This window comes from Salmo trutta, chromosome 26, assembly GCF_901001165.1.
Source record: "Salmo trutta chromosome 26, fSalTru1.1, whole genome shotgun sequence".
Classification (NCBI taxonomy): domain Eukaryota; kingdom Metazoa; phylum Chordata; class Actinopteri; order Salmoniformes; family Salmonidae; genus Salmo; species Salmo trutta.
The window spans coordinates 40762789-40786654 of NC_042982.1; the positions used below are offsets into that span (position 1 = coordinate 40762789).

The following is a 23866-nucleotide window of genomic DNA, read 5'->3' on the forward strand; positions in this document are numbered from 1 at the left end:
ATCCCCTTTCTTTCAGTTAATACCGCACCAACTGGTGTTACCCCTGTCCATAGGCCCTTGGAGAGGAAGAGCCATCCTGGGCACCGGGTCATCCTACACACTGCTCAATGAGAAACTGTGGAAGGAGGTTAAAGGTTCACAATACAACCTGAAGCCGTGGACAGAAGGTCCACTCTATCTGGCTGATGGTGAGGCTAAACGACCACTTGGATGGAGTGAGGTAGAGTTCCGCCTGTGTAACTGTTCCTATATGATTCCTTGTGTTATTCTACATACCAAGAACCTTGCTTTTCTTGTCATGTTGAGAATTGATTTCATTTACTTCAGTGGTTTCCAGATTGATCGACAAATCTTTTTTTACAATCAGAAGCAACGAAGTTGCATGATTGGGGTCCAAATGTGGCAGTCTTCTCTGCCGTTGCTCCGGTACCACTAACCCTTGGTGATCCTGCTGATCTCCCTTTACAGGCTGTGAGAAGAGCTCAGCTGGAACAGCCAGAGGAGTTAAGGCTGTTGGAACAGCTGTAGAATAAGTCTGATGTATGTACTTCAAAGCTGGGACGCACTGGGCTCCTGAAGCACAAAATATTCCTTACACAGGAAATGCCGATCAAGCAGAAGCCATATCGTTTGTCCCCAGCAAAGCTAATCATCCAAAAGGGACTCATTAATGATATGCTGATATATAATTGAACGTTCCTCCTCTCCCTGGGCTGCTCCTATTGTCCTCATCCCAAAAAAGACTGGTGGTCTTAGATTTTGTGTGGACTATAGGAAGACCAACAATGTCTCCCAGACTGATGCCTATCCTCTTCCCACCATCCAAGAGATCCTGGAGTCATTGTCTGGTGCTGTTGTGTTCACTACCCTTGACCTCAATAGTGGCTATTGGCAGGTTGAGATGGACCAGGAAAGCAAGGACAAGACTGCTTTTGTGCTGATGGCCTGGTCCTGAAAAGACCAAGGCTGTAGAAGACTTCCCTATGCCAACCACCCTCAAGGCCCTTCAACAGTTCCTTGGGATGGCTGGATGGTACCATGGGTTTGTGTTAAACTTCTCCCAGGTGGCAGAACCACTCAACGCATTGAAGCGAAAAGGAGTGAAATTCCGATGGACGGCAGATTGCCAGACATCCTTTGAAACCCTGAAACGACGCCATGTCACACCTCCCATTTTGGGTCATCCCAACTTTGACTGCCCTTTTGTTGTTTATACTGATGCAAGTGATGTTGTACTTGGTGCTGTCCTAGTCCAACAGACTGGACTTGGCATTGAAGAAGTGCTAGCGTTCGCCAGTCGGACATTGAATAGAGCAGAACAGAACTACTCCACAACCGAGCAAGAGTGCCTTGCAGTTGTCTGGGCTTTGGAAAAGTGGATGTACTACCTGGAGGGAGGACACTTCACTGTGGTCACTGACCATTCCTCCTTTGTGTGGGTGTTCAAGACCAACAAACCAAGCACCAGACTCATCAGATGAGCTCTATGGTTGCAAGAATTCACCTTTGAAGTAGAATACAGGAAAGGAAAGTACAACACTGTTCCAGATGCCTTATCCAGAGCTCCTGCTGGTGGTAATGGTGGCCCTCATCTTACATGTGCTACTGTCCTGTCTTGCCGTCGAGACTCACCCAAAACTGACTTTCCCATCTCTGATGAGGCCATTTGGAAGGCCCAACAGGATGGTCCAGAAGTACAGGCTTTGTACCAGACTATTCTGGAAGATGGAGAAAAGATGGTCAATCCTACCACAAAGCTGACCATCATTGAATACAAAGTCTACTGAGTTGTACAACTACCTCACAGAACACTACCAAATGTACAAACCTGAACCTCGACGCCTTCAACTGCTGCAACATTTCCATGAAGACCCGTTAGCTGGTCATTTGGGCCGGTTCAAAACCTACAAGCGGTTGCAAGCATTACTGTACTGGCCACATCTGAGCATGGATGTGAAGTCACACATCTGAAAAGGTCAGGTTTGTCAAATGTACAAACCAGAAGGTAGAAAGCCTGCTGGCAAGTTGCAGCAAACTGTGGTTACCCAACCTTGGGAAATGTTAGGAGTGGATTTGATGGGTCCATTTCCTAGAAGCTCCAATCAGAATGTGTACATGCTTGTTTTTGTTGATTACTATTCCAAGTGAGTGAAGCACTTTGCCCTTCAACAGGCCACCGCGAAGACCATATAACTTTATCAAGAACGAGATCCTGACTCGCTGGGAAGTGCCTGATTACATCCTGTCTGACCGAGGTTCCAAATTCGTCTCTGATCTCTTTGAGACCTGCCAAAGATGGAACCTGCGAAAGAAGTTGACCACGGCCTATCACCCACAGACCAACCTCACTGAGAGAGTTAATCGAACATTGAAGACAATGGTTGCTTCATATGTAGGGACCCAGCACAAGCACAAGCACCTTCACGAGTTTCGATTTGCCCTGAATTCTGCTGTGCAAGAGTCCACTGGAGTCACCCCTGCAGAGCTGAACCTGAGTCGTCCCCCTCCGAGGACCCTTGGATATGGTGCTACAGCCCCAGCAGGTTACTCCAGACTCTGCATGCTATGACCAGGTAGTCCATCTCCACGACTTGAGAGCTCTTGTCTCAAAGAACATGATCCAGGCCCGACTCAAGCAGAAGGGAAATGATGATAAGAAGAGAGGAGACATGCAGTTCCAGGTTAGTGATCGGGTGTGGCTTCGCTCTCATCCTTACTCAAAAGCTGAACAATTCTTATTGGCCAAACTCGCTCCTAAATGGCAAGGACCATATAGGATTGTGGAGCAGATGGGCCCTCTGAACTACCGAGTGGTGAAAGAGGACACAGGTGAAGATATTCGCGTTGTCCATGTCTCACACCTTAAGGCCTGTTACCCCTCGGCTGAGGAATTGGACGAGATTGAACGCCACAAGGTCTTGGATATCTTTGAAGAGGGAAGTGATGAGAAGACTTTTCTCTGATTCCTAGACCCAGAAGTCTCACGCCTTAAGGCCTGTTACCCCTCAGCTGAGGAGCGTGAGCGCCACAAAGTCATTAATATTTTTGTAGAGGAAAGTGATAAAGACTTTTCTCGGTTTCCCAGACCAAGATGTGCCTTCCAGGGCAATGGTCGGCTTTTTCCAGGGGAGGGGATGTGTGACGGCCCTGAATTTGTCTGAACCGTCTCAGTGCTTCTTCCAATAGGGCGTTTCCCCTTTAATTCCCTATTAAATAGCCACCATCAGCTGCGCAAAAGTGGGGTTGTGATGGTGGTGCGAATGAGGATGTGTTCAACCCTCAGTTCCGAAGCTTCTTTACTCCGTTTGTTTTGTTGTATTTAAAAGTGTGCTTTGTAGCCTTGTCTCAAGTTCAACCAGGATCCGATCCACTAATTTCTTCCTTTGGACTACACATCTCATTTATATTTGACATTTTAGTCATTTAGCAGACGCTCTTATCCAGAGCGACTTAGTCATACATTTCATTTCATGCATTCTTTTTTTTTTTGTACTGGCCCCCCGTGGGAATCGAACCCACAACCCTGGCGTTGCACACACCATGCTGGCGTTGCAAACACCATGCTCTACCAACTGAGCCACAGGGAAGACCATTTGGTCTCCATTGTTTTGTCGTGACCTTTCTCCACTGGAGATCTGTTGGCGGATTGGATTGTCTGACTACAACTTTTTTGCATACGGTATTTCATTTGTATGAGTGTGATTTATACCGTGTTGATTTGTGGTCAGTTGTAGTGGAAGACAACTAAGATTTGATACTGTTTAAGGTTGTATGTTAAAAGAGTTTTTGATATTTTGATTGTATGATTGAGACTGGGTTTACGCTCCACTTTTATGAACGGACAAACATTGCGTGATTAAGGTCACTTGAGTTCATTGAACTTTTTACTGGGCTGGACTCTTTTCTTGAGGAACCAGAGCTCATTGTTCGTTATATTATTGTGTGTGTGATCATTTATATTGGTAATACAACCCATGCAAAATAAGTTGTTTTGAAGTTATTTCCAATGTTTTAATGGTTTATGAAAAGTGAATTTCCAGACTGACTTTTACATGAGTCCTTTGTGTTGGTGTGGACTTGACGGACCAGAAGGGACTCATTCCCTCCCAAGCCAAAAGGAGAAATCAATATTTTCTCTGGTAGGCACAACCTACCTGGCACCCCTACAAACAATAACCACAAGACAAAACTGTTACAATACATACAGCATGCATACACAGTACAGCATGCATACACAGTACAGCATGCATACACAGTACAGCATGCATACACAGTACAGCATGCATACACAGTACAGCATGCATACACAGTACAGCATGCATACACAGTACAGCATACATACAACGCTGTTGCACCATTTGCCACAAATTAACCTTACAGAGATGGTTCACTCGAAAATCAGTTTGTCAGTACTTTTATTCCAACTGCAAATTAGTACCAATCTTTTGATTTATGCATGCTCCTGATTCATGTAGTAGGATACACACACCAGAGGGTGAGGGATATGGACTTGGATGGATGGTTGTGAGTTCCAGAGTGTTTGTGACCGTTTCACTGAGTGGGTGGGTAAAGGTTAACTCTGATCCCATTTTTAGACGTGATTAATATTTGATTAAACCAGTGGCTTTCAACTCCCTCCCAAAGTCCCTGGCACATCCAAGCTCCCAGACAGTACCAGGGAAGAGGAACAGTCAATGCCAGCCTCTCTGTCCTCTCTCTACCCTGCCGCACTGAATGTTATCAGTTAGAGGAGGGATGGGTTACTGGCTGTGGAAATGTGTTTTAGGAACTCAGTCGGGATCTCAACTTACTGTTGAGAGTTAGAATAATAGAATACACAAGGTGCAAATTAGACATATGGTTCTTCCTCCTGAGTGGCACAAGGCTCTGCATCACAGTGCTAGCTGTGCCACTAGAGATCCTGGTTCGAGTCCAGGCTCTGTCGCAGCCGGCCGTGACCCGGGAGGCGCACAATTGGCCCAGTTAAGGGAAGAGTTTAACCGGCAGGAATGTTCTTGTCCCATCTCATGTGGCGGCTGGGCGCAATGCACACTGACACGGTCGCCAGGTGTACGGTGTTTCCTCCGACACATTGGTGCGGCTGGCTTCCGGGTTAAGCAGGCATTGTGTCAAGAAGCAGTTCGGCTTGGTCGGGTTGTGTTTCGGAGGACGCACGGCTCTCGACCTTTGCCCCTTCCAAGTCCGTATGGGAGTTGCAGCGATAGGACAAGACTGTAACTACCAATTGGATACCACGAAATTGGGGTAAAAGTAAAAAAATAAGTCTATATGGTTGTGCATCAGCAGTTTCTCTTGTTATGTCAGTCACTCAATTAGACATGTCAGCTAACATTTTTTTTAGATAAAGTTAGTCTAATGGCCAGCTATCTAAACTTGTAGTAATCATGGTCGACCAAGGGGGGGCACCATTGATTTTGTTAGTCTCGCTCACTCAGGTTTGCAATTTTTAATATGGCAAAATGTGTAGAATTGCATGAAATTAACTCTAATACTTAAATGTTTTTCTCTCATTGTCAAGTGGGGACGCAACATTTTTGTGCTTAGGGCCTCCAGAAGGCTAGGGCCGGCTCTTAATGCAGGTGTGGGTATGCAGACCTGCGAGGCACTGCGGCCCCTCATGAGTAGAGATTGTTTTGTGGCCCCCAGCCCCATCAAAGTTGCCCATCCCTGTTAGATAGAGGTGCTTTTCTTTCTGGTCCAACTGTCTTTCTGGTCCGACTGTCACTGGGGCTGAACTCCATGCCATCCAGGGCCTATATACCAGGCGGTGTCAGAGGAAGGCCCTAAAAATGATCAGACTCCAGCCACCTAAGTCATAGACTGTTCTCTCTGCTACTGCACCGGAGCTTAGTTAGTCTGGGTAGCTATTGGTGAACTATCTACATTTACCCTCTTTTACCACTATTTTGACCCATCACATACACTGCTGTTACTGTTTATCTATTGTGTTATCTAGTCACTTTACCCCTACCTATATGTACATATCTACCTCATACCTATACAGTGGGGAGAACAAGTAATTGATACACTGCCGATTTTGCAGGTTTTCCTACTTACAAAGCATGTAGAGGTCTGTAATTTTTATCATAGGTACACTTCAACTGTGAGAGACGGAATCTAAAACATCACATTGTATGATTTTTAAGTAATTAATTAGCATTTTATTGCATGACATAAGTATTTGATACATCAGAAAAGCAGAACTTAATATTTGGTACAGAAACCTTTGTTTGCAATTACAGAGATCATACGTTTCCTGTAGTTCTTGACCAGGTTTGCACACACTGCAGCAGGGATTTTGGCCCACTCCTCTATACAGACCTTCTCCAGATCCTTCAGGTTTCGGGGCTGTCGTTGGGCAATACGGACTTTCAGCTCCCTCCAAAGATGTTCTATTGTGTTCAGGTCTAGAGACTGGCTAGGCCACTCCAGGACCTTGAGATGCTTCTTACGGAGCCACTCCTTAGTTGCCCTGGCTGTGTGTTTCGGGTAGTTGTCATGCTGGAAGACCCAGCCACGAACCATCTTCAATGCTCTTACTGAGGGAAGGAGGTTATTGGCCAAGATCTCACGATACATGGCCCCATCCATCCTCCCCTCAATACGGTGCAGTCGTCCTGTCCCCTTTGCAGAAAAGCATCCCCAATGAATGTATCCACCTCCATGCTTCATGGTTGGGATGGTGTTCTTGGGGTTGTACTCATCCTTCTTCCTCCAAACACGGCGAGTGGAGTTTAGACCAAAAAGCTCTATTTTTGTCTCATCAGACCACATGACCTTCTCCCATTCCTCCTCTGGATCATCCAGATCGTCATTGGCAAACTTCAGACGGGCCTGGAAATGCGCTGGCTTGAGCAGGGGGACCTTGCGTGCGCTGCAGGATTTTAATCCATGACAGCGTAGTGTGTTACTAATGGTTTTCTTTGCGACTGTGGTCCCAGCTATCTTCAGGTCATTGACCAGGTCCTGCCATGTAATTCTGGGCTGATCCCTCACCTTCCTCATGATCATTGATGCCCCACAAGGTGAGATCTTGCATGGAGCCCCAAACCGAGGGTGATTGACCGTCATCTTGAACTTCTTCCATTTTCTAATAATTGCGGCAACAGTTATTGCCTTCTCACCAAGCTGCTTGCCTATTGTCCTGTAGCCCATCCCAGCCTTGTGCAGGTCTACAATTTTATCCCTGATGTCCATACACAGCTCTCTGGTCTTGGCCATTGTGGAGAGGTTGGAGTCTGTTTGATTGAGTGTGTGGACAGGTGTCTTTTATACAGGTAACGAGTTCAAACAGGTGCAGTTAATACAGGTAATGAGTGGAGAACAGGAGGGCTTCTTAAAGAAAAACTAACAGGTCTCTGAGAGCCGGAATTCTTACTGGTTGGTAGGTGATCAAATACTTATGTCATGCAATAAAATGCAAATGAATTACTTAAAAATCATACAATGTGATTTTCTGGATCTCACAGTTGAAGTGTACCTATGATAAAAATTACAGACCTCTACATGCTTTGTAAGTAGGAAAACCTGCAAAATCGGCAGAGTATCAAATACTTGTTCTCCCCACTGTAGGTACGTATCTACCTCATACATCTACCACATACCTATATGTACATATCTACCTCAATTATCCCCTACCTATATGTACATATCTACCTCAATTATCCCCTACCTATATGTACATATCTACCTCAATTATCCCCTACCTATATGTACATATCTACCTCAATTATCCCCTACCTATATGTACATATCTACCTCAATTATCCCCTACCTATATGTACATATCTACCTCAATTATCCCCTACCTATATGTACATATCTACCTCAACTACCTCATACCCCTGCACATTGACTCAGTACTGGTGCCCCGTGTGTATATAGCCAAGTTATTACCTCATACCCCTGCACATTGACTCAGTACTGGTGCCCCGTGTGTATATAGCCAAGTTATTACCTCATACCCCTGCACATTGACTCAGTACTGGTGCCCCGTGTGTATATAGCCAAGTTATTACCTCATACCCCTGCACATTGACTCAGTACTGGTGCCCCGTGTGTATATAGCCAAGTTATTACCTCATACCCCTGCACATTGACTCAGTACTGGTGCCCCGTGTGTATATAGCCAAGTTATTACCTCATACCCCTGCACATTGACTCAGTACTGGTGCCCCGTGTGTATATAGCCAAGTTATTACCTCATACCCCTGCACATTGACTCAGTACTGGTGCCCTGTGTGTATATAGCCAAGTTATTACCTCATACCCCTGCACATTGACTCAGTACTGGTGCCCTGTGTGTATATAGCCAAGTTATTACCTCATACCCCTGCACATTGACTCAGTACTGGTGCCCTGTGTGTATATAGCCAAGTTATTACCTCATACCCCTGCACATTGACTCAGTACTGGTGCCCTGTGTGTATATAGCCAAGTTATTACCTCATACCCCTGCACATTGACTCAGTACTGGTGCCCTGTGTGTATATAGCCAAGTTATTACCTCATACCCCTGCACATTGACTCAGTACTGGTGCCCTGTGTGTATATAGCCAAGTTATCGTTACTCATTGGATTTATTTCTTGTCATACATTTTTCTATTTGTTTTCTTTGTCTCTGTATTGTTGGGAAGGGCCCGTCAGTAAGCATTTCACTGTTGGTTTACACCTGTTATTTACCAAGCATGTGACAAATACAATTATTTGATTTTGTCTCCAGATCTTCCTATGTGTGTTAATGCTGTGTCCATGTCTGTCCCCAGATCTTCCTGTACGACTGTACGGAGGTGTCTCCGTTCTCCCTGCTGTTCTTTGGAGGTGACGTCACCATCCAGATGGATCAGGACCAGGAGACCATCGCTGTGGATGACTGGATCGTCTTCCAGTCCCCCGCACGCATCGCTCACCTCGTCAAGGTACATGAACACACACACGCAAACACACACAAACAAACACACCTGACCGTTTTCCTGATCTGCCTCTCTCTGTAGAATCTGAAGAAGGAGCTGGACTCTCTATTGGAAGAGAAGATCCGAAGCCCCGCCCCTGTGGACTGGAGCAACCGCCAATCCAAAGACTGTGCTGTCATCACAGCCATCATAGACCTCATCACCACCCAGGAGAGGCCCAACATTAACGCGAGGAACACTGCCCCTAGAGGACGTCACCAGTATTACAACGATGATGGTGACGAGTACTAGAACTGCTGCATCTCTTCTCAACCCAGGCCATAGAGATGGAAAGAGGTCTCCACTTTGTATCTGTGCCATAGTGGCGCTGCCCATGCTATCTCCGTTTGAATAAGTGGCAAGCTAATGTTGGTGATTTACCGCCACTTGCAGAGCTGGAGTCTTAAACTAAATATTGTGTATCATTTCTTTTGGCGATTTACCAACTAGGCAAACCAATTTGAAGACCACGCTCTGGTAATTGGCTGATCACTCCCATAGGAATCCCCACCCAGTTGACTACTTTAAAATGGTGGAAGCCCTCAATGTCCATGCAAAATTGTGTTTCCAAGTAGAGATCTCTATACATCTCAATGTCTAAGGCACATTTCTATTGGATATGAATCCAGCCAGGATGGTATGTGAAGAAAAAGTCCTGAACGCCAACCATTTGAATTTAATTCTATAAGCCAACTGGAAAAGGCTGAGCATGTATTTTTGCATTTGTTAAGAACAATTATGTAGAACTAAGTTGCTGTTTTGTTGATATTGCTTGACATTCTCATGTTGTCAAATGGCCTATTTGGCTGACATTCTCATGTTGTAAGGCTGGCCGACGAATGGTTCACTTGCCGTTCTCTTTTTCAGTTTTTCTTCAAATATTTGAATCTTCTCCCTGAAGCTGAACCATTAAAGCTGACCTTATTGCAGTGTGACATTAGTCTTTTCTAGTGTGGTGTGAAGTGGGAGAGATTAAGGTCTGGATTCACATTATGGCGTGCTTGACATTTAAAGGTCATTTCTAACTGAGCTGCCATCTGCAGCATTTACCTTGAATGCGATCTCTACCAACGTGGAAATATTGCCTTTTGAGGTGCATAGCTGAAAAGGGCCGATCGGACTGAAGTTAAAGATACATTAGTAGTAGCTGTAATACATATTCCACAATCTAAAACTTTCCTGAATTGGGGCATTATTAAAACATAACAGCCGTGATAAATGTACATTGTGTTATTTAACTAGGCAAGTCAGTTAAGAACAAATTCTAATGTTCAATGACGGCCTAGGAACATTGGGTTAACTGCCTTGTTCAGGGGCAGAATGACAGATTTTTATCTTGTCAGCTCGGGGATTCGATCTGGCAACCTTTCGGTTACTAGTCCAACGCTCTAACCACTCGGCTACCTGACACCTCTGGTACCAATTAGTTGGTACCTAAATCACATGAAATCCTACATTAAAGGGATTCTCTGGTAATTTTGTATACTTTTTAGCCAGTAGTCCTGAAAGTAGCCCCACGTGCCGAAAGTGGTCCCCGAAAATGGATAATTACATGTGCACCACGTCATTGCTGTGTGTGATTCTCGCTAGCTGTCACTCAAATGGCGAGGGGCTGAATCTCATTGGCTGGAACTCAAATCGCTAGGGGGCTGGCACATCAAACTAGGGATTTTGTGGTAAAACAGTAATTCTGATCATAGATTATGCATGTATGAACTACATTGACACATCCAGCCCAAAGCGGGAGATTTAAAAAATACTTACTAGTCACCAAAGTACCGGAGCATGTCTTTAATAGAATCCATTTGTTTTATGTATCCATCGGTCTAATCTCTTAACAGGAGGTACAGTTACAGCAGTAGTAAAGTTTGACTTCAAACAGCTTCACTGAATGTTACCAATTAAAACCAAACCCATTCTCTCGGTCTGGTCCCCAGCCATAACAGGTGTCTGTTCCCCGGTCCCCAGCCATAACAGGTGTCTGTTCCCCGGTCCCCAGCCATAACAGGTGTCTGTTCCCCAGTCCCCAGCCATAACAGGTGTCTGTTCCCCGGTCCCCAGCCATAACAGGTGTCTGTTCCCCGGTCCCCAGCCATAACAGGTGTCTGTTCCCCGGTCCCCAGCCATAACGGGTGTCTGTTCCCCAGCCATAACGGGTGTCTGGTCCCCAGCCATAACAGGTGTCTGGTCCCCTAAATTCACTGAGCCATTCAAAGATTCATCAGCATTCTGAAAGAAAACAACAGATTGCAAATACACCATAGCACTTTTATTAACAATAGTTAGATGACATCATCTGCAATATAAATCTATAGCTGTGGATTACATTTAAACAGAAGTTATTAGTTACATATTTACATGGCTTAAATGCGTGTCATCACAGTTTATCCCTGAGTGCAAACAAAGTTTTTTTGTCTGGGTCAGACCAGATGGAGAGAAGTGGTCTGGTTTGATGAACGGCGTTACAACAGGAAGCTGATCAGGCCATTATTTGTTTCCTTCAGCGATATGAGACAACATTACACACTTAGAAGATGAATCACGCCCGGACAATCATGTTAAAACCTTGACTGGCTTTTTCCAGTTTTAGAACGGAGCGTCGCGACATTTCATTTTCTCTCCTGCCGCTCGTCACAGAAATCATAAGGAGGGTATTTTTTAGTTTTAACTTTCCAACTCTGGGCCTTCTAAAAGCCACCCCAGGGCATCATCACACCCAGAGGCAGGACTGACGGAGGTTTGTGGGACGGAAATGTCTCTGTTTATGTAAGGTGACATTAAGATGGAGATAAATTGCCCAATTACAGATCAACTTCCAGACCCTAGGCAGTGTGTAACGCTGAAAGGACTGCATATGTAACCCAAGCCTCAGTAGAGTGCAAGGTGAAGCTATGCCCATACTGCTAAAACCTGTTCAATAGTTTAAGGTATCTAAAATGGCTAGGGAATCTGGATTAGGTGTTGGGAATCTAGATTAGGTGTTGGGAATCTGGATTAGGTGTTGGGAATCTGGATTAGCGCATGAATGTGGGAGTTTCTTTTTTACTTTGTAGGCCATCCTAACATTCAGCCTCACTATACTGTAACCTAACCAGAGGGAAGTCAGGAAACTGGACCGGTCATTCTGCCATTTTGGCTCCTTACATTCAGCCTCTTCAGCAGTCACACAGCCTCCTACTGGCCACACAGGGAAGTCTAGAAAATATCAGTTTATTCGGCCATTTTGGACCATCGTTACATTACAAAAGGCCTAGCCACACACAAAAAAGTCTTAACGTGCAGTGTAATTTGTGTGTCTACAATGAGCCTCTTCCACATCAGTCTCATCACACACTATAACCTGACCACAGAGCAGAAGTGACACTGAACTGTCACATCATAAAGCATGACAAAACATATACTAATATAAAATGTTAGTTATGTAGTACAGAAGGTAAGCTTCATTCCTGGGGAGTCTTTCAGAAGGAAATGAATACATGTTATATTAGTTGTAATGCAACCTCTGTTATTATAGGTGACCAATCCACTCTGTACGTGGCCGTTTTAAACTTTGACCCCAGCACGTTCTGTGTGCATGTGTGTCCAAGTGGGATGTCCTTCGGGGGCCAAAAAGCAGTCACACGGGCAGTGGTTGGACAGTCTTCCATCAGTGGGAGGAATCAAAGTGTTGTTGACAGGTCATAGGGCCAAACTTCCTTACCATAGAGATTGGTAGAAGATGGAGAATGTTAGACTGCATGGGTAACAATCACTGGACTCCAAACACATTCTAATAGATGCAGTCAGCTGGCATAGCTTGTTGACCACAGAGAGATTCTGTTGGTGCATTTAGTGGTAGTCAGCACTCTCATTGGTTAATAGTGCTTGAAGGTGGCTCATTGGTGTATTAAGTCGCTGGCAGAAAGATCTCACACATTGCTCTGTTGAGCAAGGAGACTTTCTATTGGTGTATTCAGTGGAGGGCCGTCGCTGGCATAAAGCTCACTCATTGGTGTGTCTGATTGAAGGCAGGTCACTGGTGTATTTAAATGGGTGGAGCCTGCAGTTCCAGCTCACACATTGGTTTCCAGCCCCTGGAGGCGGTCCATCCTCTGCATGTTGCGCTCAATAGTGGCCCGGCACATGATTGGTTCAGCACATTCTGACAGGAACCAACCCCTCTCGCCATCACGGAGTCGCTCGCCCTCATACCAGCCTGAAAGAGACACACACACCACTCTATAATCCTTTATTTATCCTTCAGAAAATCACTTCACAGGAAAATAGTTTCCTCTAGCAGGAAGTGAGCCCTCATACCAGCCTGAGAGAGACACACACCACTCTATAATCCTTCATTTATCCTTCAGAAAATCACTTCACAGGGCTGCAGTTCCACAGACCTGGAGAAAATAGTTTCCTCTTCAAAGCAGGAAGTGAGCTCTCAGCCCGCTGTTGGACTCTTAAATGACATCTGTTTGATGCTCTATTCTGTCTGTGTTAGGATGCCCTTTCACATAAAAGAGATGGTTGCCATGGAGACACAATGGGAAATTACCTTTCACCTTAAGAGTGTGACTGTGTATACGCATCATCAAACGCCTCTGGTCAGACGCTACACAGATAGATAGATCTCTTTCAATGATCCCCCCAAGGAGGAGAAAAATAGACGGGGCGAAAGAGGAGAGAACAGATGTGAAAGAGTGAGGACAGGGAGAGAAAAGGTAGAGAGAGTAACAGTAACGTACCATCCTCAACAGTCTGTGACACCAGGACCACGTCAGCCACCTGCAGTGACAGCTCATCAGGCTGCTTGGCTGTATACGTCCTCGTCACCTCCACCTGCATGGCATCTGGGACAACACAAACACAACAAAGTTTACACTCTAACCCTGGGGCAACACAAACACAACACAGAGTTTACACTCTAACCCTGGGGCAACACAAACACAACACAGAGTTTACACTCTAACCCTGGGGCAACACAAACACAACACAGAGTTTACACTAACCCTGGGGCAACACAAAAACAACCGAGTTTACACTCTAACCCTGGGGCAACACAAAAACAACACAGAGTTTAAACTCTAACTGGATGTGAATACCCCTGTCCTACTGTAGACGCCCCCAGACCCCTCAAAGACACAGACTGTCCGCTCTGCTACCGCATGGCAAGCGGTACCAGAGCACCAAGTCTAGGACCAAAAGGCTTCTCAACTAGAGGTCGACCGATTAATTAGGGCCGATTTCAAGTTTTCATAACAATCGGTATTTTTGCCTACCGATTTTTTTGTTTTTACACCTTTATTTAACTAGGCAAGTCAGATTAAGAACACATTCTTATTTTCAATGACGGCGTAGGAACGGGGGTTAACTGCCTTGTTCAGGGGGGATTCGGGGATTCGTTTTTGCAACCTTCCGGTTACTAGTCCAACGCTCTAACCACCTGCCTTACATTGCACTCCACGAGGGGCCTGCATGGCAGGCTGACTACCTGTTACGCGAGGGCAGCAAGAAGCCAAGGTAAGTTGCTAGCTAGCATTAAACTTATGAAAAACTATCAATCTTAACATAACTAGTGATTAACTACACATGGTTGATGATATTACTAGTTTAACTAGCTTGTCCTGCGTTGCATATAATCAATGCGGTGCCTGTTAATTTATCATAGAATCAGTCTACTTCACCAAACGGGTGTTGATTTAACAAGCGCATTTGCGAAAAAATCACTGTCGTTGCACCAATGTACCTAACCATAAACGTCAATGCCTTTCTTTAAAATCAATAAACAAGTATATATTTTTAAACATGCATATTTAGTTAATATTGCCTGCTAACATGCCATTGTGTCACATCTCTAGTGTTCATTGCACGCAGAGTCAGGGTATATGCAGCAGTTTGGGCCGCCTGGCTGGTTGCGAACTAATTTGCCAGAATTTTACATAATTATGACATAACATTGAAGGTTGGGCGATGTAACAGGAATATTTAGACTTAGGGATGCCACCCGTTAGATAAAATATGGAACGGTTCCGTATTTCACTGAAAGAAAGAAACTTTTGTTTTCGAGATGATAGTTTCCGGATTCAACCATATTAATGACCTAAGGCTCGTATTTCTGTGTGTTATTATGTTATAATTAAGTCTATGATTTCATAGAGCAGTCTGACTGAGCGGTGGTAGGCACCAGCAGGCTCGTAAGCATTTATTCAAACAGCACTTTCGTGCGTTTTGCCAGCAGCCCTTCGCTGTGCTTCAAGCTGTTTATGACTTCAAGCCGGGTGGGTATAATTTGTGGAACGTTCCAACAGGAATCTATTCCAAAAACTTCGTAAATAACAAGGTTGCCAAAAAATAACGCATACAAAGTTGTATAGCGGCAGAATAAGATACCGGGTAGGGAGTGGTCTATTTCATTGCGTTTTTCACTCATCACGTTTATTCCGAAAAATGTCTGTCCTCACATGTCTGTTTGCCTATGGACAAACATTAAGAATAAGCTATGTGGTGAGTTGATGCCTATTCGGCAGCTAGTTAGCTAGGTTTGTATGCGTTGCTACTTTGTATGCGTTGTTGGTTGGCAACCTTTTACTTTACGTTTTTTGGAACAGATTCCTGTTGGAACGTTCCACAAATTATACCCACCCCTTCAAGCCTATCAACTCCCAAGATTAGGCTGGTGTAACCGATGTGAAATGGCTAGCTAGTTAGCCGGGTGCGCGCTAATAGCGTTTCAAACGTCACTCGCTCTGAGACTTGGAGTGGTTGTTCCCCTTGCTCTGCATGGGTAACGCTGCTTCGAGGGTGTCTGTTGTCGATGTGTTCCTGGTTCGAGCCCAGGTAGGAGCGAGGAGAGGGACGGAAGCTATACTGTTACACTGGCAATACTAAAGTGCCTATAAGAACATCCAATTGTCAAAGGTATATGAAATATAAATCGTATAGAGAGAAATAGTCCTATTATTCCTATAATAACTACAACCTAAAACTTCTTACCTGGGAATATTGAAGACTCATGTTAAAAGGAACCACCAGCTTTCATATGTTCTCATGTTCTGAGCAAGGAACTTAAACGTTAGCTTTTTACATGGCACATATTGCACTTTTACTTTCTTCTCCAACACATTGTTTTGCATTATTTAAACCAAATTGAACATGTTTCATTATTTACTTGAGGCTAAATTGATTTTATTGATGTATTATATTAAAATAAGTGTTCATTCAGTATTGTTGTAATTGTCATTATTACAAATAAATACATTTTTTTTAAAAAGTGTCCGTTTAATCGGTATCGGCTTTTTTTTTGGGCCCTCCATAATCGGCGTTGAAAAATCATAATCGGTCGACCTCTATTCTCAACAGCTTTTACCTCCAAGCCATAAGTACTGAACAGGTAATCAAATGGCTACCCGGACTATTTGCATTGTGTGCCCCCCCCAACCCCTCTTTTACGCTGCTGCTACTCTCTGTTTATCATCTATGCATAGTCACTTTAACTATACCTACATGTACATATTACCTCAATCAGCCCGACTAACCGGTGTATGTAGCCTCTCTCCTCTATGTAGCCTCTCTCCTGTATGTAGCCTCTCTCCTGTATGTAGCCTCTCTCCTGTATGTAGCCTCTCTCCTGTATGTAGCCTCTCTCCTGTATGTAGCCTCTCTCCTGTTATTATTCTGTCTTTTTACTGTTGTTTTTTTATTTCCTTATGTATTGTTTACCTAAACTATTTTTTACATAAAAATTGCACTGTTGGTTAGAGCCTGTAAGTAAGCATTTCACTGTAAGGTCTACACCTGTTGTATTCGGTTCTTTGATTTGATTTGACACAGTGATTGGGAGACAGTTCTTCTACTCCACCAGCAGGTGGTGTTGTGTGCCTACATGTGAGTTCCACTGACCAGCCATGTTTGATAGTGCTGTCTGAGTGAAGGTATGTGTGGTGCTGAACTCACTGGTCCGGTCTTGGTTCTTCTCGTCATTGCTGCTCTGGCCCAGAGCACTGATCCAGCGAGCACGCTCATTCCTGTGGGACAGACAAACATCATCATTTTACAACACTTTTCAATACTTTTTCTCTTACAAATTAATGAGTAATTTAGCACCATAACAATATAGAAAGTCGTGGTTGACATGGAGGTTTATAATATTACTGCAGTCTTGCAGGAAAAAACACAACTTCACTTCAGTTTGCCTTTCCTTTAGCTGATAGTATCAACACGGCCTGTTTCAGGGAAATTATTTAATCAGTCAATCCATTTGACATTTCCATTTTAGTCATTAAGCAGACGCTCTTTTTTCAGCGTGAAATAGGATGCAATGCAGAGGAAAAGCAGGGGACGTATTGATACCACCTCACAGCATCACAAACAACCACCACCACACAGCATCTCAAACCACCACCACAAACAACCACCACCTCACAGCATCTCAAACAACCACCACCTCACAGCATCTCAAACAACAACCACAAACAACCACCTCACAGCATCTCAAACCACCACCACACAGCATCTCAAACCACCACCACACAGCATCTCAAACCACCACCACCACACAGCATCTCAAACAACCACCACACAGCATCTCAAACCACCACCACCACACAGCATCTCAAACAACCACCTCACAGCATCTCAAACAACCACCACCACACAGCATCTCAAACCACCACCACACAGCATCTCATTCCACCCCCACACAGCATCTCAAACCACCACCACACAGCATCTCAAACAACCACCACAAACAACCACCGCACAGCATCTCAAACCACCACCACCTCACAGCATCTCAAACAACCACCACCACACAGCATCTCAAACCACCACCACACAGCACCTCAAACCACCACCACACAGCATCTCAAACAACCACCACAAACAACCACCACACAGCATCTCAAACCACCACCACCACACAGCATCTCAAACAACCACCTCACAGCATCTCAAACAACCACCACCACACAGCATCTCAAACCACCACCACACAGCATCTCAAACCACCACCACACAGCATCTCAAACCACCCCCACACAGCATCTCAAACCACCACCACACAGCATCTCAAACAACCACCACAAACAACCACCACCACACAGCATATCAAACAACCACCACCACACAGCATCTCAAACAACCACCACACAGCATCTCAAACAACCACCACCACACTGCATCTCAAACAACCACCACAAACAACCACCACACAGCATCTCAAACCACCACCACCACACAGCATCTCAAACCACCACCACACAGCATCTCAAACAACAACCACAAACAACCACCACACACTAGTCCACAGAGAGGAAGTCAATACACCACACACTAGTCCACAGAGAGGAATTCAATACACCACACACTAGTCCACAGAGAGGAAGTCAACACACCACACACTAGTCCACAGAGGGGAAGACAATACACCACACACTAGTCCACAGAGGGGAAGTCAACACACCACACACTAGTCCACAGAGGGGAAGTCAACACACCACACACTAGTCCACAGAGAGGAAGTCAATACACCACACACTATTCCACAGAGGGGAAGTCAACACACCACACACTAGTCCACAGAGAGGAAGTCAACACACCACACACTAGTCCACAGAGAGGAAGTCAATACACCACACACTAGTCCACAGAGAGGAAGTCAATACACCACACACTAGTCCACAGAGGGGAAGTCAACACACCACACACTAGTCCACAGAGAGGAAGTCAATACACCACACACTAGTCCACAGAGGGGAAGTCAACACACCACACACTAGTCCACAGAGGGGAAGTCAACACACCACACACTAGTCCACAGAGAGGAAGTCAATACACCACACACTATTCCACAGAGGGGAAGTCAACACACCACACACTAGTCCACAGAGAGGAAGTCAACACACCACACACTAGTCCACAGAGAGGAAGTCAATACACCACACACTAGTCCACAGAGAGGAAGTCAATACACCACACACTAGTCCACAGAGGGGAAGTCAATACACCACACACTAGTCCACAGAGGGGAAGTCAACACACCACACACTAGTCCACAGAGAGGAAGTCAATACACCACACACTAGTCCACAGAGGGGAAGTCAACACACCACACACTAGTCCACAGAGAGGAAGTCAACACACCACACACTAGTCCACAGAGAGGAAGACAATACACCACACACTAGTCCACAGAGGGGAAGTCAATACACCACACACTAGTCCACAGAGAGGAAGACAATACACCACACACTAGTCCACAGAGGGGAAGTCAACACACCACACACTAGTCCACAGAGAGGAAGACAACAGCTTTATTAGTCCACTAAGGGAGAAATGTGATTGTTGTTATCCCTCTCTCATCCCCATCTCCCTCCTTCCCTCCCAGTCCTCACGCCCCTCTCCCTCCCAGTCCTCTCACGCCCCTCTCCCTCCCACGCCCCTCTCCCTTCCAGTCCTCACGCCCCTCTCCCTCCCAGTCCTCTCACGCCCCTCTCCCTCCCAGTCCTCTCACGCCCCTCTCCCTCCCAGTCCTCTCACGCCCCTCTCCCTCCCAGTCCTCTCACGCCCCTCTCCCTCCCAGTCCTCTCACGCCCCACTCCCTCCCAGTCCTCACGCCCCTCTCCCTCCCAGTCCTCACGCCCCTCTCCCTCCCAGTCCTCTCACGCCCCTCTCCCTCCCAGTCCTCTCACGCCCCTCTCCCTCCCAGTCCTCACGCCCCTCTCCCTCCCAGTCCTCTCACGCCCCTCTCCCTCCCAGTCCTCTCACGCCCCTCTCCCTCCCAGTCCTCTCACGCCCCTCTCCCTCCCAGTCCTCTCACGCCCCTCTCCCTCCCAGTCCTCTCACGCCCCTCTCCCTCCCAGTCCTCACACGCCCCTCTCCCTCCCAGTCCTCACACGCCCCTCTCCCTCCCAGTCCTCACGCCCCTCTCCATCCCAGTCCTCTCACGCCCCTCTCCCTCCCAGTCCTCTCACGCCCCTCTCCCTCCCAGTCCTCTCACGCCCCTCTCCCTCCCAGTCCTCTCACGCCCCTCTCCCTCCCAGTCCTCTCACGCCCCTCTCCCTCCCAGTCCTCACACGCCCCTCTCCCTCCCAGTCCTCACGCCCCTCTCCCTCCCAGTCCTCTCACGCCCCTCTCCCTCCCAGTCCTCTCACGCCCCTCTCCCTCCCAGTCCTCTCACGCCCCTCTCCCTCCCAGTCCTCTCACGCCCCTCTCCCTCCCAGTCCTCTCACGCCCCTCTCCCTCCCAGTCCTCTCACGCCCCTCTCCCTCCCAGTCCTCTCACGCCCCTCTCCCTCCCAGTCCTCTCACGCCCCTCTCCCTCCCAGTCCTCTCACGCCCCTCTCCCTCCCAGTCCTCTCACGCCCCTCTCCCTCCCAGTCCTCACGCCCCTCTCCCTCCCAGTCCTCACGCCCCTCTCCCTCCCAGTCCTCTCACGCCCCTCTCCCTCCCAGTCCTCTCACGCCCCTCTCCCTCCCAGTCCTCACGCCCCTCTCCCTCCCAGTCCTCTCACGCCCCTCTCCCTCCCAGTCCTCTCACGCCCCTCTCCCTCCCAGTCCTCTCACGCCCCTCTCCCTCCCAGTCCTCTCACGCCCCTCTCCCTCCCAGTCCTCTCACGCCCCTATCCCTCCCAGTCCTTGTCCGTGAGAGAGAGAGAGGGGGAGAACAGAGGTGTTTTGATTCAGTTGAACAAGGACAGAGGCTAATTCACAAGAAAGGAACAGAGTAGCTTTTGGTTTGTGTCTCTGGTGAATGGGAGGAGGGACACAGGTCAGGTTTCACCAGGTAACTCTACCTGCCACCCCACCTGCTCAAAGAAAGAAAGAACGAAAGAAAGAATGAAAGAAAAGAAAGAACGAACAGAGCCGGAAAAAAAGGTAGAATATAGTGATTCATAGAGAAGGAGTGAGCTAGATTGACGGATGGAGAGAAACAGCCTGTGTAGGATGAGAATGAAACATAACGAGGGAGAGGGGATAGAGGGGTACAGTCTCTGTCTCACCCCTTCACCCCCACTGTGGACAGCCAGCCAGGACCAGTCTGTCTCACCCCTTCACCCCCACTGTGGACAGCCAGCCAGGACCAGTCTGTCTCACCCCTTCACCCCCACTGTGGACAGCCAGCCAGGACCAGTCTCTGTCTCACCCCTTCACCCCCACTGTGGACAGCCAGCCAGGACCAGTCTCTGTCTCACCCCTTCACCCCCACTGTGGACAGCCAGCCAGGACCAGTCTGTCTCACCCCTTCACCCCCACTGTGGACAGCCAGCCAGGACCAGTCTCTGTCTCACCCCTTCACCCCCACTGTGGACAGCCAGTCAGGACCAGTAGACTCAGAGGCTGCGGCACAAAGTGCACCATATTCCCTATATAGTGCATTGACTTTGACCAGGCCTCATAGGACTCTGGTCAAACGTAGTGCTGTATGTAGGGAATAGGGTACACTTTGGGTTGCACACACAGACTCAGAGATACTGACCCAGAACCCCACCACAGGTCAGACCAGGCAGAGTGAATGGAGTCTGTGTGGAGAATCTGAACAAGGACACAGGACACACAAAAGAACTCTGTGACTCAGACTTCCATCATTCCATTATTCTGTTTCCCATTCCAGTTCTGTTGCGGCTTAATCCGGGAATCCCCCCCCCCCCCCCCCCCCTAATAACACAGTATCAGCCCCTAACTGTCCAGGACAGCAGTTTCATGTCTCAACATTATATCATCTGCTCATATAGCCTGAATAATCATTCACAATTAATGGAACTCCATAGTTTGTAAAAACTATGTAATTAATAGACTAATTCCCCTGCAGTTTTAGTCTCTCTTTAGTCTCCGTTATCACCCTGGTGACCTGTTATGTAGGGGTCGTCTCTACCGTCATCACCCTGGTGACCTGTTATGTAGGGGTCGTCTCTACCGTTATCACCCTGGTGATCTGTTATGTAGGGGTCGTCTCTACCGTTATCACCCCGGTGACCTGTTATGTAGGGGTCGTCTCTACCGTTATCACCCAGGTGACCTGTTATGTAGGGGTCGTCTCTACCGTTATCACCCTGGTGACCTGTTATGTCGGGGTCGTCTCTACCGTTATCACCCTGGTGATCTGTTATGTCGGGGTCGTCTCTACCGTTATCACCCCCGTGACCTGTTATGTAGGGGTCGTCTCTACCGTTATCACCCCGGTGACCTGTTATGTCGGGGTCGTCTCTACCGTTATCACCCTGGTGACCTGTTATGTAGGGGTCGTCTAGGTCAGCTGCTAAACCACGTCCTGTGGTCCCTGTCCTGTGGTCCCTGTCCTGTGGTCCCCGTCCTGTGATCCCTGTCCTGTGGTCCCTGTCCTGTGGTCCCTGTCCTGTGGTCCCTGTCCTGGGGTCCGTGTCCTGGGGTCCGTGTCCTGTGGTCCCCCCTGTGGTCCCTGTCCTGTGGTCCCTGTCCTGTGGTCCCTGTCCTGTGGTCCCTGTCCTGTGGTCCGCGTCCTGTGGTCCGCGTCCTGTGGTCCCTGTCCTGTGGTCCCCCCTGTGGTCCCTGTCCTGTGGTCCGCGTCCTGTGGTCCCTGTCATGTGGTCCGCGTCCTGTGGTCCCTGTCCTGTGGTCCCTGTCCTGTGGTCCCTGTCCTGTGGTCCGCGTCCTGTGGTCCCGCCCCTGTGGTCCCCCCTGTGGTCCCTGTCCTGTGGTCCCTGTCCTGTGGTCCACAGCGTCCTGTGGTCCACAGCGTCCTGTGGTCCACAGCGTCCTGTGGTCCCTGTCCTGTGGTCCCTGTCCTGTGGTCTGTGTCCTGTGGTCCGCGTCCTGTGGTCCCGCCCCTGTGGTCCCCCCTGTGGTCCCTGTCCTGTGGTCCCTGTCCTGTGGTCCACAGCGTCCTGTGGTCCACAGCGTCCTGTGGTCCACAGCGTCCTGTGGTCCACAGCGTCCTGTGGTCCGTGTCCTGTGGTCCCTGTCCTGTGGTCCCTGTCCTGTGGTCCCTGTCCTGTGGTCCGTGTCCTGTGGTCCCTGTCCTGTGGTCCCTGTCCTGTGGTCCCTGTCCTGTGGTCCCTGTCCTGTGGTCCTCGTCCTGTGGTCCGTGTCCATGTCGGAGGCTCAATAGGACCACAACTATCATTCAGGACATTTCTCCACGATCAAGCATTCTTTAGGACCATGCGATTGGATGGTCCCAGGTGGTAGATGTGACCACAAATACACCCTCATCTCTCCGGGTCACAGTGAATGGAAACTGTAATGGTGTGTTAACTAGGGTTCAGGGGCTGAGGGAGGTACACAGGGTTGGTTCCCTGGCTGCCCTCAGGAGAACCTGTACTGAGTCATGACACACTGGAGGACAGGAGAGAAGACAGGGGAGAAGACAGGAGACACACTAACACACTACACAATACACTAACACGCTAACACACAAACACGCTAACACGCTAACACACAAACACACAAACACACTAACACACTACACAACAACACACTAACACACAACACACTAACACACTAACACACTACACAACACGCTAACACACAAACACGCTAACACGCTAACACGCTAACACACTAACACACTAACACACTAACACACAAACACACAACACACTAACACACAACACACTTACACACTTACACACTTACACACTAACACACTTACACACTAACACAATTACACACTAACACACTAACACACTTATACACTAACACACTTACACACAACACACAACACACACGCGGACCACAGGACACACACAACACACTTACACACTAACACACTAACACACAACACACAAACACACTACACACAAACACACAACACACAACACACAAACACACAACACACAAACACACTACACACACAACACTTACACACTAACACACAACACACAAACACACTACACACAAACAACACACACACAACACACAAACACACTACACACACACACAC

At 47.4% G+C, this 23866-nt stretch overlaps 2 protein-coding genes across 2 annotated transcripts in view; one reads left to right on the forward strand and one right to left on the reverse strand.

Annotated features, from left to right (window-relative positions):
- Positions 1-9907, forward strand: part of dhx36 (DEAH (Asp-Glu-Ala-His) box polypeptide 36) — a 55235-nt gene extending 45328 nt beyond the window's left edge. The window contains exons 24-25 of the mRNA XM_029715946.1: positions 8787-8939; positions 9015-9907. Of these exons, the coding sequence (XP_029571806.1) occupies positions 8787-8939; positions 9015-9224 (363 nt within the window). The 3' untranslated portion in view covers positions 9225-9907. The remainder of the gene's footprint in view (positions 1-8786; positions 8940-9014) is intronic.
- A 1312-nt stretch (positions 9908-11219) lies between these two features.
- Positions 11220-23866, reverse strand: part of LOC115163920 (rho guanine nucleotide exchange factor 26-like) — a 46666-nt gene continuing 34019 nt past the window's right edge. Inside the window, exons 10-14 of the mRNA XM_029716114.1 lie at positions 23246-23259; positions 21788-23040; positions 16905-17003; positions 13697-13801; positions 11220-13167 (exon numbers count right to left, since the gene is read on the reverse strand). Coding sequence (XP_029571974.1) covers positions 13025-13167; positions 13697-13801; positions 16905-17003; positions 21788-23040; positions 23246-23259 — 1614 coding nt within the window. The 3' untranslated portion in view covers positions 11220-13024. The remainder of the gene's footprint in view (positions 13168-13696; positions 13802-16904; positions 17004-21787; positions 23041-23245; positions 23260-23866) is intronic.